This window comes from Psammomys obesus, unplaced genomic scaffold (assembly GCF_907164565.1).
Source record: "Psammomys obesus unplaced genomic scaffold, mPsaObe1.curated_primary_1811, whole genome shotgun sequence".
NCBI lineage: Eukaryota > Metazoa > Chordata > Mammalia > Rodentia > Muridae > Psammomys > Psammomys obesus.
In genome coordinates, this window is record NW_026592890.1 from 24,387,885 (window position 1) to 24,407,199 (window position 19,315).

Genomic DNA, 19,315 nt, shown 5'->3' on the forward strand with positions numbered 1-19,315 from the left:
AGGGAGGGATGGAGGGGAGAGACAGCTAGAGTTGAAGAGCATTTGAGAGGCGGTATGGAAACAGTGCAGTTGAAACTTCCCATAATACATGAAGATGATCCTAAGGAAGCCTCCAAATAATGAGGGAGATGAAACCCCTACTGGCCATCTCTTGTCACTAAGCAAAGCTTCCAGTACCAGGACTGGGTTTCATCCATTTGAGTTGTTGGTCCCACAGAAATCCTCAAACAACTCAGGCTGCTGCCAAAACAATAGGTTGCTCTCCACAAATGGACAGCAAGGCCCCATTGCTGAAGATAACACCTACACAACTCATGGAGGGGTCAAGCTGTTGCCTACATAAGAAAGAACCCTCCTCCCCATTGTTTTAGTGTCTATGACATGGCTACCAAAAGAGAAAAGTAAACACCAACCCAACAACAAAACCTTTGATCTAGAATCTGTCCTGACTCTAAAATACTCTAGGGCACTTGTGACACAAACCTGTGTGAGTAACCAACAGATATCTGACCTATTTAATGCCCATTTTATGAGATGGAACCCATAAATCTGATACTGCTTCGGTGACCAAGAACCAGAATCTAGGTAGTCCAGAGACCTATGGTAGAACCAAATACTACGGGTCTAAAAAAGTTGACAAGAAAATGATATTGTGATATCCACTTATGATATTCTGCTATACTCATAGATCAGTGCCTTATTCAGCCATCATCAGAGAGGCCTCCTCCTGCGGCAGATGGGAACAAATAGAGAGACCCACAGCCAGACAAGAGAGAGATCTTGGAACACGCAGCTCTAAATGGGATGTCTCCATCAAACCCCTCCCCTCAGAGCTCAGGGAACCCTGCGGAAGAGGAGACAGAAGGAGTAGGGGAGACAGGGGGGATAAGGGACAGCAGGAGAACAAAGCCCCCTAAAACAACTGGGCAAAGCTCATATGAACTCACAGAGACTGAGGCAGCAATGACAGGGCCTACGCAGGTCTGCACCAGGACATCTGCGCACATACCATAGCTCTCAGCGTAGTACTTATATGGGACTCTTTGAATGTGATAACAAGTGGGTCTGTGATTTTTGTGCCTTCTCAGGACTTTTTTATTGTTTGTTTTCTTGTCTTGTCCAACTTGGAGATGATGATGGTTCTCGTTTTATCTTACTATGATTTATTTTGTTGTGGTTTGTTGTTCTATCCTAGGAGCCTGTTCTTTTTTAATGAGAGACAGAAGGGGAGTTAGATCCAGATGGGAGAGGGGGTGGAGAGGAACTGGGAGGAGTAGAGGGAGGGGAAGCTGTATTCATATCATATTGTATGAGAAAATAATGTATGTGTAATAAAGGAGGAAATACAGAAAAATGTGTATCTTTATTGACTGTGGGAATAGAAGTTAAAATTACATTGAGATTCCACCTCACACAACTCAGATGGGCTATCACCGAGACAACAACCAACCAAAATTGCTGGCAGGGATGCGGAGGAAAAGAAGCCTTTGCATACTGGTGGTGGAAATGTACATTGGTTCAGCAGTTATGGAAAACAATGTGGAGGTTCTTCAGGAAACTAAAATTTAAAGTGATGCGTGATCCAGCTAAGCCAAAGGAGTGAGGGCCAGTATGCAAGCACTTCCCGAAATCTGTGTGTGCCTTGACACTCTTCACAGTAGCCAAGTTATGGGGTTAGCCCATATGGTCATCTGTCAATAAACAGAAAGAAAACACAGTGGTGTGTGTGTGTGTGTGTGTGTGTGTGTGTGTGTGTGTGTGTGTGTGAGAACTGGAGACCATCCTCATGCTAAGTGAAATAAACTACACTCGGGAAGGAAAATCTGCCATGTTTTCTCTCAGATGTGGAATCTGGATTAAAAAAAAAGAGACCTGCACTAGCAAGGTGATTATTTGGAGGGAAAGAGGACCAGTGGGAGCCGTGAGGGCAATACGTGGATGTGTCTGGTCAGAGAACATTGTGTGCACGTGTGAAAATGCCAAGACCAAACCCATTGTTCTGTGCAATTAATATAGACCAATTTTAACGAACGTATTTAAAAAAATCAAATAGCTCTGAAAGCATGGGGGACTTTTAGATATCTCCTCCTGACATAAAAATGTAGAACTTAGTTTCCTCTGGCACCTGCTCTTCCCCTTGCTGTCACTTAATCACAGCAGAGTCTAAAGGGTCTCCCATGATAATGGCTGCAGTGGATACTACCTCCTCCTCCTCTTGCTCTTCTTCCTCTTCTTCCTCTTCAGGTTTTCCTTCTTTGGGGGGCTCCCGCTTCTTTTTCCTGCGGCTCCCAAGGATTTCAGGGTCCCACTGCTCTCTGGAGTATACGTAGCCTGTAGCACTGTGCTGTCTTTGCCCAGAAATTCTTTGGCACAAATCGTAGTCACCACACTAAGAAACATCATTAAGTCATTTAAACCATTCGATTTCCTAGGAAAGGCAGGCTTACATTAAGCCATAAGAGAGAGATAGGCAGAATAATTATCCATTTAGTGACATACTGTGTTGTTTTTTTTTTCTCAGAATTCCCACTCCATTGTGTAGTCTTTTACAGAACCTCACAAATGGACCTTTGTAAGTCTGATCATTTTTCTGAATTGCTCAGAGAGTGTAACTTTCCTTTTTATTCTATTTATTCTTTTAAGTATTTATTATTATTTTTACGTGTATGGGTGTTTTGCCTACATGTATGTCTGTGTCCCATGTATGTGCCTGGTACCCATGAAGGCCAGAAGAGAGTATCAGATTCCCTGTGACTAGAGTTACGCAGCCTGTGAGCCACCGTATGGGTGCTAGGAATTGAACCTGGGTCCTCTGGAAGGGCAGCTAGTGCTCTTAGCTGCTGAGCATCTCTCCAGCCCTTCTATCTTGTTTCTAAGTGTAATTTCTCTAGCGCTTTGGGCTTCACTCCTCTTTGAATAAACTTCAGCTTTGCCTGACTTTAAATTTTTTGAGTAAGTTTTTATTTCCTGTTTTATATTAGCTACTAGATGAATTTAAATTTTTCTTTAAATTTGAGCAAGTGCAATCCTGTGCAATACTTTGTATCAAATTCCAGCACATGGCAAATTTTAGTACATGATTTGCATGCCAGGTCAGCAGTTTTGTTTGTCTGAAATTAATATATTTGGGATTATCAGACATATAAAATAGCAGAACAATGAAAGGAATAAAAAATAGAACAGAAGACAGAAAATCTGCAAAGTTTCACAGGAAGATTTTATTATTTTAGCTTAAAAAGGCTAAGAGGGAAGGAAATGAGGAAGAAATCCACGTATCTCCTACCAAAATATTGATATCTATTTATTTGCCATATTTATTGTCACTTTATAGACAAAATAAGACATAAAATTCAGGAAAGGGACCTGAAATATGTTATCTAGCCTTTAAATTCTGCAAATGGAGAAAATGTATCTCACGTGGTTAACCAAAAAAAAAAAACAAAAAACAAAAAACACCCCCCCCCCATCTTTCAAATGTGCTTGCTCTTACTCCACTCTTACGCTAGCTAAAGGAAAGTAATCTAATATTATGACTAAAGCCATTACCATCTGTAACAGCACGATCTGGTGCTTTGATTTTGACTAATTGCTTTTCCCCCTTTGTATTTGGACTAATTGTTTTTCTTACCGTTTTATGAGCAAACCCTCATGTACACCAAAAGGATGCTGGGTAACCTTGCCTCCAAATTATTCCTGATTAGCCAATGAAGGCCTACACCTGGGCAGGGCCAAAGTCAGGTAGTTAGAGTGGAGGTTCTTGGGCTTGGAGGACAGAAGATCATGGGAGGGGAAGAGAGGAAAGAGAGACAGGAAAGGAGAAGGAAAAAAAGCAGAGTTGTAAAATAAAAATGTTTGCTCTGAGAACAGGTGATGGAGAGAAGCAGCCAAGAGGGAAAGCATGTGTGAGTATTTATGGGACTGTGGATGGGAAGTAGTGCAGATAGGAATGGTTAGAGCATGACAAGGGGTGTTGGACTATGGTGGGTAAAAAGAAGTTAGGGAGTTGGTTTCTGCCTAGTCCCAGTGTATAGGCACATTACAGTCTATTAAGTGTCTGTGTCTGTTATTGATACAAGGGGGAGGGGGTTAAAAATTAACCGCTTAATAATCTATGGATTAATATAAAGATTCATTTTTTTCTACAATAACCATCTCAGGTGACAATGTCGCTTGGTGGCCTTCTCATCTACACCTGAGTTCTCTGTGTGCTTTTTATTATTATTATTATTATTAACGCTGGTGATGGCTCGAGACTGTAAATCCTGAATGCTCTGAATGTTTTATAGGATTAAAAAAAAAAATTGGATGAGCCGATGGGGAATTGTTCAGTGGGTTAAAGTGCTCGCTGAGCAAACCTGAGGAGCTGCGTTCACTTGCCGGGAGCCGTGGACACTGGACATAGGAGTGAACGTCTGTGATCCCAGCCCTCCTGCAGGGAGACTCAGAACAGGTCCCTGTCCCCTCCCCCACAGCACGAGTGCCAACACTCATGCACAGGTAAATTCAGCGCTTTAAATGTCTACAAGAATCTAGTCTGTGTTTAGTGGTGGTGAGACTCAAGCGGCAGACACGCACCTCATCTGGAGAGCCGCTATGGATTTCTGCGCCCCCGACAATTTCCTAAGAACAGGGTGCTTTAGCCACTCCAAAAAACATTGCCAGGAGCCAGGTGTGGGAGGGAACACGTGCAATCCCAGCACCTCGAAGGCTGAGGCAGGAGGATTGAGAGTTGGAAGCCATCTTGGGAAACATAGGGTTTTTGTTATTGTTGTTGTTTTTTAAAGCATTTGTGATTCTGATGACAACCATATTCAGAAAAACAGAAGCAGCAAGGAACTGTGGATGCACTCTTGCGCCGTTTCGAATTTCTTCGTGCTATCTCTATGCAGAGATGAGCGTGAATGCTTGGGTATTTAGTGATGCAGACTTTTCTGTTGGGCTCCTACGTTTTCAACAGAGGGATTTTAACTAATTCAGGTAATTTTACAAAAGAACTATAGATTTGTAGGCAGCAACCATGAAGTCAGTAAGGGGCTCTGATGTGGTGCAGATGGGGTTTCTTAAGGTTAATAAGCTTGATCACCACCTGGAAGACAGCTCAACCTGACAGCTGGGTGCTGCTCCCACAGTTTCTGATTCTTGCCTCAGGAATTTGCATTTGAACAGACATCAGGACACTGCTGCCATCTGCTCTAGGTGCCTGCTGGCCACAAGTGTTCTCTGTAGCATAAACCCCTTCCGAGTACCATAGACGCCGTACACTTTGTCTCAGAAAGATGTAATACATGTAAATGTATTACCTATAATCTAAAGGAGACTACGGACGCTGAGACTCATGCATGGGTCCCAAGATGGAGACTTCTAGGCTACAGAAATTACAGGCTTTTATCCAGCTCACCCCAAACCACTGAGAAGCTTGCATAGCACTGGCTTGTGGGCTCCTCTATGCGTTGCACAGTCGTAGCCAAGTGAGCCGCTCGCTCTCCCGTTTACAAAGGGACTAAGTCAAGGCCTTCATTCACTCTGTGGAGCCTTCTCGTGTTATGATTTTTGTGGAAGACTTTTCATTTTTACTGGGAGACTCGTTCTTTCCACGGAATGGCTTATCTCTTGACCAATAGCTAATCACAGTTCTCCCTTTTGCTGCTTCCGGTTATGAGGCACATGGGGTTAGTTTTAATGGTCAAATTGGCACAAGTTAGAATTATCTGGGAAGAGTCTCACCTAGGGGCTGTCTGGATCAGACTGGCCTGTGGGCATGTTTGTGGAGGACTGTCTGTTGCTTTAAATTGATACTCGAACGGGATGACGCAGCCTGAAATTAGGTTGTATGTCATGTGCCCTTCTCCCTAACCCCCTACTCTTTCACACACCACCTCCCCACCTGGCTTTGGGTCTTGGACTACAGAAGACAGCAGGAAGTTAAGTAGTTAGTTTCTCTCTGCTCTTGACTGTAGATGTGATGCCTGACATTTTCAGTTCCTGATCCTCGACTTCCCTGCCAGGATGGACCATGTCCTTGTTTTCTGTTGCTCTGATAAACGCCGCTAGCAAAAAATAACTCAGGGAAGAGAGAGGGTTGGCTTACATTTCCAAGCAACAGTCCATCACTGAAGGAAGTCTGGGCAGGGACCTGGAGCAGAAACCGTGGAGGAAGCCGCACAGTGGCCTGCTTGCTGACTCAGTGCTCAGCCATTGTAGGCTGGGCCCTCCTGCCTCAGTTATCGGAATGCCTCACACACATGCTCAGTGGCCAACCTGAGACGGACAAATTCCTCAACTGAGGGCCCTGCCTCCATTTCCCAGGTGACTCTGTGCCAGGCAGGAAATAAAAATCAACCAGCGGAGACTGTACCTAGGATTATAAAAAGAATATTTTTTTCCCTAGGCTGCCTTTTGTCAGGGTGTTTTTACCACAGCAGAAATGAAACTAGAAAAACTTGGGAGACAAATTCAGTACTGTGACTTAGTAAACATCTGGGGCCTTTCCACCTATGTGCTCTCTACATCAACCTTTAATTCCCCATGCAATCTGCGTTTTACTTCCTGGGACATCATATTTGATTTTAGCTACTTTATCTTCTTCCTCTGTTGACAAATGTTCATACGCGGAACATTCTCAAGTTTTATTATTTTTTAATAAATTATTACTTTTTATTTTATGTGCATTGGTGTTTTGATTGCAGGTATGTCTGTGTGAGGGTGTTGGATCCTCTAGAACTGGAGTTACAGACGTTAACTGCCAGGTAGGTGCTGGGAATTGAACCAAGGTCCTCTGGAAGAGCAGATAGTGCTCTTAACCACTGAGCCATCTCTCTAAACCCAAGAGTTTGTTTGTTTGTTTGTTTTTGTTTCTGTTTTAATTTGGTCTTACTACATTGACCGGGCCTCACCTCAAGTTCTTGCTTCTTCTGCCTAAGCCATCCGTGTGCTAAGATGCTCAGCCATGCGTCACCACACCTGGCCTGCTCAGAAGTTTGACTTGTTCCTGCCCATGGCACAGTCAGCACTAGAGAAAGCCTCCTTTTTCTCTCAGAGCTGCCTCCGACACACCCCTGAGTCTCAGCATCAGAGCAGAGAAACAAATCTACTTGAGGCACCGTAAATCTTTTCAGAACCAGAAAGTGTTTGAACACCCAAGCTTGTGACTCATTTTTACAGAAACAAGTAGACGCTGTCATATCACATTTTAATCTCAACCTCGTGAGGCAGCTGTTGGCGTCTCTGTAAAGATGGTCTGTCAGATTCTAGTGGATAATAAAGGGAGAATTGAAAATAAGGCCCAGCCCTGACTCAACCAATGTCATATAGGGTACCTTACTGTGTATACAGTGGAGCCACTTGCCTATTCTTTTATTTTAATTGATGAAGTTATTAGAAGTGGTCAGGTGCCTTCCAGTGTACAAGTTGGTGCTTATATGAGTGAGTCATTGATTTATACTCTCATTTTGAAGAAAAGGAGCACTATAGAGAGGCGAGTAATAGGAGAGAAGAGAGAAGCAGGAAAGGTTCCTAGAGGAGCAGTGAACAACTGGTGAGCTTGTTTGGGGATAGGGGCAGCGAGGGAGGGGCTGCCAGGACGGGATCTGATGAGGCAATACCCACACGGCCTTACAGAGTTAGCTATGGTTTAGTCTGGTGATGGGGCCAAAAAGTGTTTCAGGTGGGCGGAGCTTCAAGAGCAAAAGCACAGACTCGGGGTATGTAAATCACTGTTTCCATAACTACCCATAAAGCATCAAAACATGGTCTGGGAAAATGGCTTGATGCTTAAGAGCATGGACTGCTCCTGCAGTAAACCTAAGTCCCAGAGCCCACAGGCTCACACTTGCCTCTAGCTCCAGCCTTGCTTGGGGGATTCAACACCCTCTTCTGGCCTTAGGCATCTGTATTCATATGCATAGATACCCCCCTCCCCGAAACACTATTAAAAATAAAATAAATGTTTTTATTTTAAAGTGTGAAAGCTTTCCTTGAATTTAAGTTTCCTGAAAAACTGTCCCAGGAAACAACTAATATCCTTACCTTAATATTGATTATGATATCGGGTTGCATTTCTAAATTTTTAATGAATTCTATTTGCTTGAAAGTGTTCGTGGAATCTAGTGAGAGTGACGGTATTTCAGTGATGATATAACCTGTAAAATATAAGTTAACAACTTGTAATATTATCACTATGTGGGAGAATGACTTTATTATAATTACTTTATAAAATATTACACTGCTAATAAGGAGTAAGTCCATTCATAAAACTATCTGCCACAAATTGTAAATTAATAGTTATTGCCACATGAAGTGAAGCTATGAATAATGATTTTCTGATTTAAAAAAAATTACCAAGCGAGGAGGAAACATCTTTAAAAATTCCAAGTTGGAGGCAGGCAAGATGGCTCAAGGGCTGAAGATACTTGTCACGAGCCTAGTGACCCGAGATCAGGCCCCAACATTCATGTGATAAAGGAGCGAACAAACTCCCTCAAGCTGTCCTCTGACCTCTGCATGTGTGTGCTTCCCCCTACCCATAATAATAAGTAAATGTTTTCAATTCTTTTTAAAAAAATCTAAGTCAGTTCTTTTTAGACAAGACACTTATGGAAAAAAAAAATTCCATGCTAATACTTCTTTTAACTCAGGTTAGAAGTGGTCATATGACCTTTTATGGGATCTATTATTTTATCCTTAAATTAGTATCTAATATGCATGTTGGATACATGCCTATTGTATCTATGTCTGTTATAGAGAGTGATGAAACACCCATGTACTCTCTGTGTAGCTTAAGGGACAGAACACAGTATGATTTGGGCTTAGAACATTTATTGGCTGGCATTCCCACACAGAAGTCTAACTCTTCTCAGAGAAATGTGGGGACCATTGTCATATGGACTTCCTTAATATATTTTTAAATTATGTCACTTGCTTGCCCAAGAAACTTTTCTCTTATTAGTAAAAATACGTCTCAATTCCTCAGCTGGAAATTTGTCTTAATTAGGTTTTTTTGTTTGTTTGTTTGGTTGGTTTTTATTTGTTGGTTTGTTTGCTTGCTTGCTATTAAGTGTCGCCATGGCCACTGCAAGTCTTGTAAGGGAAAACATTTAACTGGGGCAGGCTTACAGTTCAGAGGTTTAGTCCGTTATCATCATGGTGGGAAACATGGCGACCTCCAGGCAGGCGGGGAGCTGAGAGTTCCACATCTTGACACACAGGCAGCAGGAGGAGACTGTGTGCCACATTGGGTGAGCATAGGAGAACTCAAAGCCCGCCCCTACGGTGACACACTTCCTCCAACAGAATCATACCTCCTAATAATGCCATTCCCTATAGGCCAAGCACTGAAACGCATGAGTCGGGGGGGGGGGGGGGGGGAACATACCTATTCAAACCACCACAGCCTTCAATACATTTTTCTGCTATTTTTATTTATTTTATTTTATTTAGAAAACTTTTATAAAAAGTAAATTAAGTGACATAGGTCCTTCCAAGACAAATGATACTATCTGTTGCTTTTCTCATCATTTGCTTTGATACAGTGTATCTGTGCCGTATTTCATGTTGAATCCCTGTATTCTTGTGTAGCTTTTTAGATTTTGGTCCGGAGAAGTGAACCCAGGCAGGCCTACGACTGTGCTAGGCAAGTGTTCTACCACCCAACCAGGTTTTCAGCCCCAACTCCAGCACCTTAACAGTTATAAACCCTTAACTCTCTTCTGGGATGTCCTTCTCCCAAGGGTGTGTTTATGCTGGGCGAGCGGGAGAGATGTGGGGTTTCAGGGGAAAACAGCTTCAGCTCAGCTGGGGCTGTGGGATTCCGGAGTCAGAGCAGCAGGGGGAGGAGGATGCAGACGCACGCGCACACCTACCGAAGTGAGAGACTTCTGGAGACTTGAGCTTCTCCAGGATCAGCTTGACGATAAGCTCGTCCGGGATGCTCTGACCGCTCAGCAGCAGCGACTGCAGCTACAACAAGCACAGATAGATGCTGGACATTACCGCAGCTCTCTACCCGGGACGTGCAATTGGGGGGGTCATTGTAGTAACTGTGAAATGCTAGATTTATTTGCTCACCATTGTTCCCGTTTCAGTGTCCGCGGCAATGTGTTCCTCCAGAATCGAGAGAGCTAAAACATGAGTTCAAAAATGTGAGTGCGGGGTGACACAGTAAGAAACGTTCTCTAAAGGTTTGGTAACTGGTAGCAGAGATGAATGGGGGGGGGGGCGCATCACCTGAGACAGAGGACTTAAGAGAAGACCTGAGGTGCGTCACAGCCCCAGACGCCAGGAATTTATAGAAACCTTGTTATTCTTTAAGACTTCCCAGGCTTTTTAATTTAAAAGGGGTGGGGGGCGGGGCTGGAGAGGTGGCCCCTGACAGAGATGATTGGTTTGGTAGAGGACCTACAGGGCTGGCACAGAGCCCTCTGTTACTCCAGGTCTGGAGGATGCCAGCCCTCTTCTGGCCTCCGTGGGCACCAGGCACACACGTGCTGCACACCCATATCTGAAGGCAAAACACCCTAACCCACGAAACAAGAAATAACTTTTTTTTTTTTTTAAGAAGAACATTTCAGAGTTCCATATGGGTGTGCTCTGCGCTACCATGTGTGGAGCAGACTCCACACACATACAAAAAATTGTGGCATCTCACATCTCACTTTTACTGAGAGCACTCGGAATACCCATTTCATAGCATCCTTGCCAACAGTTCTTTTGGTGAGTTTAATGATTCATCACCAACTTGTTAGGCAAATATGGATCAGTGTTAGTTTTTAAAAATGCCAAGAGATTCAGCTTTTTTTTTTTTTTTAAGATTTACTTATTTATTATCTACACAATATTCTGTCTGCATGTACACCTGCACGCCAGAAGAGGGCACCAGATCTCATTACAGATGGTTGTGAGCCACCATGTGGTTGCTGGGAATTGAACTCAGGACCTCTGGAAGAACAGACAGTGCTCTTAACCTCTGAGCCATCTCTCCAGCCCTCAGCTTTTCTTATCTTTCTTAGATTCTAGTTTTATGAGTGTTGTCTGTGTACATGTACGCGTGCACTCTGTGTATGTGTGTGTGTATATGGGCACTGCGTATGTATGCATTTGTGTGTGTGTGTATACACATGTGGACATGTGAGCACATGCATGTGAAAGCTGGAGGTCAGTCTCGGGTCTCACTCCTCAGGAGCTATCCGCTTTGCAGGCTCTGGGGCTCACCTGCCAGTTAGGCTAGGCTGGCTGGCCGGGGAGCTCCAGGGATCCTCCGGTCTCTGCCTGTCCAGCACAGGGTTTGCAAGCATGTGCCACCACACCTGGCTTGCTGTTTACATGGATGCTGAAGGTGGAGCTCAGGTCCCCATGCTTGTGTGACCGTGCCCTCTCAGTCCCTTCTGTTATGAATTTCCTGTTCATGCTTTCCTTACTTTTCTATTAGGAAATAAACAGCTTTACTGACTAGAAGGACGTGTTTGTGTTGGTGTGTGTGTGTGTGTGTGTGCCTCAGCCTGTTGTCTTACATACCACAGAGAACTTAAGGAAACTTATAAATAAAAAATACACTCTTTTCCAAGAAAGGTCCTAAAGTTCTGGGGAATTCTTTTAAAAAAGAGCTTCGGTTCTTTCTTTTTTCATCTCTAAGGAGAAGATGCTCTCTCACACACACATAAACAGTTCTGATGGAAACAGAAGCTTAGAGGAAAGGTGGAGCCAAAGACATTGGCTAAACATGACTGTGTTGATGCTATTAGAAAGTTGGTAAGAATCGTGTGGACAGATGTGTGATGAGGGAACATGACAGAACATTAATTATAGAATCTTAGCTGGGTGGTTATTATGGAATCTTATTTTGTGAATCTTTGAAATTTTTCATACTAAAATATTGAAAAGAATTAAATTTACCTTCAACACGAATACATTTCCAAATCTGTGCTATGTTACGGGCTAATGTTGTCTTCCCACACCCCTTTAAAAGAGAAACGCTATTTAAAATACAACAAAACATCCATTTCATGGGTAAGCAGAAGCAACAATTTGAAGAATTCTACCGATGGTTATCATTACATAAATGTTTGCCCTATAAAACGAAGAGGGCCCCAGCATATTTAGAACTTCATTTCCTCCACTGGTTCTTGTGTATCTCACACATCCGGGGCTTATTCGCATAGACTATCACTTGAGGAAGTTGGGAATCAGGAAGCTGTACCATCAGGATGTGGAAAAAAATACGTAATTCCAATTATAAATCACTATAAAATATATTGAGATTTGTCATTTCATTTTCTTTCTACAGGAAAATGGAAACTTTGGTGACTTCCATTGAATAATTTTCTTTCTTTCCTCTTTTTGCAGTACTGGGGTTCAACATTCTGAGCCTACGTAGGTGAGAACCTTTTACGGAGCGCTATCATTGGACCTGCATTTACACCTTATTCTGAGACGGAGCCTCAGTAAGCGGCACAGGCTGGCCTAGAACTCACTCTGCAGCCAGAGTAAGCTTTAAGGTTGTGATCCTTCTGCCTCAGCTTCCTAAGCCTCAGCTCATTTATAGTTAAGAGCCGGTAAACCTCGTAACTGATGTCTTTGCAGATCATTGTATTTCAAAGCTAAAGGGCCGTTCTTGTGAAGTGGTATTTGCATCTGCATGTTGTCAGCGATGGTGTTTAAAGCCATGTTTTTAGAAACAAAATGAGAATTGTTGGAAATACTTCTTGGTGCATGTCCTGTGGTTCCTATCAGAAATTAAGGTGAAGATGGGTCTCCCTTAGCCACCACTGCTCTGGAAGCTTCCCAACTGAACAGCCCAGTCCTCTAATGACCAACTAGCTCTGTGGCTGAAAGCAAAACTCACATGGCGGTCCTGCCCACAGCAGCCTAGAAGCCAAGAACCTTGCAACAGCTCCTCTGTATTCTTCCCATTGTGTAGGAAGACAATAATTATTCTCTAATATTCTACATGCCCACTGCCCCTCAGCACCTTCCAGTGTTTCAGACACCCCTGTTCATCTCATATATCTAAGAGCCTCACAACAAGGTTCTAAGCAGATCTTATATTCAAATAAAATATGAAATAACCTTAGGTATCAAACCAGGAACAATCACTATGAAACAGAGTTTTGATAAGTTTTTCCTTAAATTTTAAAACAAGTTTTTCTTATAATATTTAAACAAACATAAACACTTTCTAGGGCCTTTTGTAGTGCACAGCATAAGAAGAAAGATAGTTGTTGGTATAATGTTCTTGTGGAATGTATACAATTTACCTTTGTTCATTCAAATGCTGACTTCTCTACCCCACTATCTGGTTTCAATCTAGACATTGTATCAAAATACAATGATGCTTATTCTAAGCATCACCTGTCTCAAGTTTGTGGAAACATGCTTCCATTTGTTCTCTGTATCATCAATAAAACAACCAGCCAATGCTGAGCAATGGAGAGAATAGGGTGGAACATCCTGGTCCAGAGGGGAGGAGAAAGAAGCAAGTGGGAGGAGTTAGGGAGGAGAGATTGGCAGGAGAGGACATGGAAACACCAGGAGAGATGAACTGGCCCTAAGATATGACTAAAAGCAAGTATAACGTGGGAAATCTGAATGGGAGGAAATTATGTGGGCTTGGAGGTTTAGAATGGGGTAATCATTGCCTAGCGTTGTGCTCTAGGTTAAGTAAATAAATCCTAGTCTCTGTGTGATGATTTGGGTATACAGCTGGTTTAGGAATAACCACTGTTTAACTAAAAGATAAGTCAATAATAAATATTAATTATCAACAACAAATAGTCATGAACCTAAAACCAATACTATATCAGAGTTGAAGTGATGTTATATATAAAAAATCTATCAGACACTAAAAAAAAAATGTGACCATGTTTTGTGGTTTTCATTCTTATATGGTAATGTAAGATTGCGATTTTAAAATTAAAATACTATACCGCATGTTAGAAGAGACAACTTACTGGTTTTCCAAATACAAGAAAGCAAACAGGTTTGGACAATAAAAAGTTTCTCTCGGTTTCATCTTCATTAAAGATATCTGTGAAAGGTGGTTCTTCTGTTTTCTCTTTAAAAGCCATAATATAAAACACTACAATAAAAAAAAAAAAAAAGCAAAACTGAAGGGCTTATACTGTTAGAACGGGAAGGTAGGGCCGCCATGAATTTACTTTGCCCAGGAACAATTCCATATCATCGAACATTTGAGAGAAGAACAGCACATCACCAAAGCTTTTAAAAGATAGGTCAACATGTCCAAAAGACCAAATGAAAAACACATGTTGTAATACTTATTAAATTTCTACAAGGCAGACCTTTAAATCATTTTTGGAAAGTTTGAACTTTTTCTAGTTTGAACTGTTAAGTAGATTTTTGGGCACAGCTTTCTACTTTAAACAATATGTCTGTAACAGCAGATTTTAATTTATGCTGCTTTTGTTGGAATGAATTAGAAATAAATTGGGTTAGTTAGTTTTTGGATTTGTTTGTTTTTGTACAAAGACCATATCTTATTTTCAAGCACTTATAAATTGCTTACATATTTGAACCAGTAAACTGTTTACCCATATAATGAATGTATTATATAAATAATAAAAATAATAGAAATAATTTTCTTGACTACAATGAAATAATTATGAATGTATTTAACGTCCCAATTCTTTTTTATTTTTTAATATAATTTTCTATTTATTACAATTTATTCACTTTGTAGCCCAGCTGTAGCCCCCTCCCTCATTTCCTCCTAATCCCACACTCCTTCCCTCCCTCATCTCCTCCCATGCCCCTTCCCCAGCCCCCTGACAATAGACCCTCCCCTTCCACCTGACCCTAGCCAATCAGGTCTCATCAGGACTGTCTTTCATAGTCTTCTTCTGTGGTCTAGTCAGGCTGCTCCCCTCTCAGGGGGAGGTGATCAAAGAGCCGGCCACTGAGTTCATGTAAGAGACTGTCCCTGCTCCCCTTATTAGGGTGTCCATTTGGAGACTGAGTTGCTATGGGCTACCTCTGTGCAGGGGGTCTAGGTTATCTCCATGAATGATCCTTGGTTGGAGTATCAGCCTCAGAATTGACCCCTAGGCCCAGAATTTTTGGTTCTGCTGCTCTCCTTGTGGAGCTCTAGACCCTTCCGTGAGTCTTTCTATCTCCCTTTCTTTCATAAGATTGCCTGCAATCTGCCTAAAGTTTGGCTATGAGTCTCAGCTTAGTATCCTACTGGGTAGAGTCTTTCAGAGGCCCTCTGTGGTAGGCTCCTCTCTTGTTCTTTATTTTCACCTTCTTCCAATATCTATTTGCCTTTCTGAATGAAGATTAAGGATCATACCCAAGCTCCTTCTTCTTGTTTAGCTTTTTTAGGTGTACAGATCTTAGTATGATTATCCTATATTATGTCTAATATCCACTTATAAGTGAGTATATACCATGTGTGTCTTTCTGCTTCTGGGATAGCTCACTCAGGATGATCTTTTCTAGTTCCCACCATTTGCCTGTAAATTTTATGGTTCCCTCTTCCTTGTTTTTAATTGCTGAGTAGTATTCCATTGTGTAAAGAACTCAAGAAGTTAAAAAGCAACAGATCAAGTAATCCAATTAAAAAATGGGGTACAGAGATAGAGAATTCTCAATAGAGGAATATCAAATGTCAGAAAAACACTTAAAAGAAATGCTCAACATCCTTACTCATCAGAGAAATGCAAATCAAAACGACCCTGAGATTTCACCTTACACCCATCAGAATGGCTAAGATCAAGAACTCAAGTGACAACACATGCTGGAGAGGTTGTGGAGAAAGGGGAACCCTTCTCCACTGCTGGTGGGAATGTAAACTTGTACAACCACTTTGGAAATCACTTTGGCACTTTATCAGACAATTAGGAATAGTGATACCTCAAGATCCAGCTATACCACTCCTAGGCATATATTCAAAAGATGCTCAAGTACACAACAAGGACATTTGCTCAACCATGTTCATAGCAGCTTTATTCGTAATAGCTAGAATCTGGAAACAGAAATTGTGGTATATTTACACAATGGAATACTACTCAGCAATTAAAGTCCCAATTCTTGAGAACTATAACTCTATCTATCTATCTATCTATCTATCTATCTATCTATCTATCTATCTATCTCTATCTCTATCTATCTACCTATCTATCTATCTACTTTCACACATTAATACACACAAAATTTAAAAATTATAAAATGTTAAATTCATGATTAGCACTATTAGTGTAAATTTAAAAAGAATAAGAGAATTCAAAGATGTAAGCAACAGAAATAAAATAAAATATTAGAAATAAATTCTAACAGATTAGTTTGAAAAGGAAAACTTTAACAGACTGGATTTTTGGTAGGCATTTGACAGACTGGATTTTTGGTAGGCATTTCTTCAAATGATAAGCAAGTCCTGACTCTCTTCCTGGACCAGTGTTTCCCTGGGAGAAGATGATGCCTTCTCTCAGTTATTGCTCTAGAAACAATGTCTAGATAATGTGAGGGCAAACACTTTTGAGAGACACATTCACCTAGGTTGACCAGATTAGAGATTGTGGCTGCTTCAGCCCTTTGCCATAACTCATGGCTTAACATTCAGGTAATAACACCCACAGATTGAATTCGCTGCGGGTAAGGTTCCTAAAAGCTTGGATGAAGCAGAAACCCACAGTAACTGAAGTGCTGGAAACACTTCTGCAAATGATTGGAGGAAGGTATGGAAGGTTCCCAGAACTGTTAAGTTAGAGATAAATTATTGAGGCCAGAGAATTCGTCAATGTGCTATGCTCTCTGGAATGGCAAGGGATCCTCCTTCACGAAGTCCATATGAACGGAACACGTATGGAGACACTGGCCTCAATAAGGAGGTCCATGTAGCCATGTCCTTTGTAGCCCAGGGCTGAGGGTAGAGGTAAGGCTATCTTGGTTCTAGGTTCCCATGAGTCCCGGGAGATGAATGACTTTGATAGAGCAGAGGCCGTTTATGAACAAAAATTCAAACCGGGAAGCCATCTTACGGTTTTATTGCTGTGGAGAGACATTATGACCACGGCAACTTAAAAAGAAAAAAAAAACAAACAACTTTTTATTGATTCTTTGTGAACTTCACATCATGCACCCCAATTCCACTCATCTCTCTGCCTCTCTATATTGGCCCTCCACCCTTGCAACCTCCCTCTCAGAACAAAACAAGACAAAACAAAATCCGTCTCGCCGTGAAGCTGTGGTTTGCCACAGTTTGTCACACCCGGTACCCTTTTGCCCAGGCAGCTTTAACTTGAAAATGCTCACTGCAATGAGTCATTGGTCAGCTTTGAGGCCTCTGGCTTCTGCTGCACTATCAATACTGGATCCTCAATGGGGCTCCTCTTGGATACCCTCTTGTTGCCCTGTGTCATGAGGATCCTGCAGCTTTGGAGCTGCAGGACTGGCCCCTTTACCCGCTCCAGCAGCTCACAGATGGGGCGAATGTCGGGGGCGGGCCAACTCAAAGCCCTAGATCTGGGCCCAGGTGCAATGCCAGCTCTCCTGCTCTGCCCAGGTGAGGAGCATGGCCAACTCTCCTGCCTGCAACAGCTGGCAAGGAGCGGGACCAGCTCTCCTGCTCTCCTGCCCTTGGGGCTGGCTCACACACATCCATATCAGCAGGGCCAGCTCTGCCTCATGCAAGGCTCACAGTGATCTGCAGCAGTGTTCGGAACATGGTGGCATTCCTAAAGCTGAGGCTCAGGAGCGGGCAGTGTTAAGTGCTGGCTGACATATGTCTAAAAGAGAAAAGGAGCAACTGAACCACATGTTGATTTGTTGGCAGTCCCAGGGGTACGTCGAGTCCTGCTTCCAGCCAAGGAGCTAATTCACTGAGGAGGAAGCTAGAAGTCCTTAAGAAGGAACTGGGTGACACTCAAGTATTAACACTGGTGATGCTTCAGTTCTTTTCTGAGAGACGCTTGTAACCATCAACAGGAGAAGTGTGGGAACTGACATGTCTTTCAAGGACTGTTGAGAGTTGAGTAAGTGCCGTGGCAGCCCATTGAGGGATACCATGGAGAACTGGGATAGAGTCTAAGCAGGTCTGGAAGGGCAAAAAAATCAGGCTCATAAATATGTAGTCCCCACTCTGGGCCCTGTCCTCTATGTCTTTTAGGTCAAAACTCAGAGTTCCCTGGGAACAGTCGACGGAGAAAGAAAAACATCACAAGAGATGTTGATGCAAGCTGTCAACAGAAACTGTCTAGATGTTAGTTCCGTTTGCAGGAAGCTCCCTGATAAATAGCGACTGAGGGAAATCTTCCTGCAGGCAGGGATTAGACTTCCTCAAACTGGTGGGCGGTTCTGAATGGCTTCATCAGGGGCCTACAGGAGCAAGGTCTGAAGAGGAAAAGAACACTCAAATAGCCCACGACTGGACTTATAAAGAGTTTGGCAGATGCATTTAAAATGAGCTCTTACCAGCCACGCATTCTTGTACAACCCCTTCCCTTGAATGCAAGTGAGATCTGTGGCTTGCTTTTCATGGTTATGTTATATTATGTTATGCTATGTTATGTCATGCCATGCCATGCCATGCTATGTTATATTATATTAAAATTGACTTCATCTTAGCAGTTGGAGAGAGACTTCTTGTGGGCTCAGAAGGAAGCTGTTGTGTTGTGAGAGGACCATGCAGTAAGGAACAGTGTCTGGCCTCTGGAGTGGGCAGCAGGTAGCCAACAGTTAAAGAGAAGAGAAGAGGAACCTCAGTCCTATTAACAGAGATGAATTTTCTCGGTGATGGATCGGATCCTTTCCCAGTTGCGTATCCAATTGAAAGCATGTTTCGGTCAACACCGGACTGCAGAGAACCCAGCTGACTTGTGCCAGGAGACTGTGAGCTAACAAATGTTTTAAGATGTTAAATTTGTAGCATTTTGTTATGCGGCGTGGAAAACCAGTCCCATTCACAAACCATACACCGCACAAACAGGTGAGCACGATGGCTACCCAGCAGGTGCCAGCCAGTCTCTCCTTGCTCCTCTTAGTCCCACGGGTTCGTAAATGGAAACACTATGGTGGCAGGGCTGAAGTGAGAGAGACTGTGCCGTGACTTAATACGGCTCTTTCACGTTACTCATAACAGACGTTCCACGTCTCCACAGCAAAGTGAGGCTAAGACTTTAATATGATACAGTCTCTCGAGGAGCCAGAACTCCCAGCATTGACAGACTGAGTAGACAGGGCCTCTTACCCCTGTGAGGGACCGGTGACATGGGACTGGGGTCAGAGGGTGAGTTTGCCTTCCCCATCTGTAGGCTTGTCTGATTTATCATCACGAATCTCCCATAATATTCCCTTGGGCAAATGGAAGGAG

The 19,315-nt window shown here is 42.7% G+C and overlaps 1 protein-coding gene across 1 annotated transcript in view; it reads right to left on the reverse strand.

Moving 5' to 3' along the window:
• Positions 1-19,315, reverse strand: part of Ak9 (adenylate kinase 9) — a 114,192-nt gene that overhangs the window by 91,515 nt on the left and 3,362 nt on the right. Inside the window, exons 2-7 of the mRNA XM_055615878.1 lie at positions 13,941-14,068; positions 11,887-11,950; positions 10,063-10,115; positions 9,858-9,954; positions 8,026-8,138; positions 2,204-2,389 (exon numbers count right to left, since the gene is read on the reverse strand). Coding sequence (XP_055471853.1) covers positions 2,204-2,389; positions 8,026-8,138; positions 9,858-9,954; positions 10,063-10,115; positions 11,887-11,950; positions 13,941-14,057 — 630 coding nt within the window. The 5' untranslated portion in view covers positions 14,058-14,068. The remainder of the gene's footprint in view (positions 1-2,203; positions 2,390-8,025; positions 8,139-9,857; positions 9,955-10,062; positions 10,116-11,886; positions 11,951-13,940; positions 14,069-19,315) is intronic.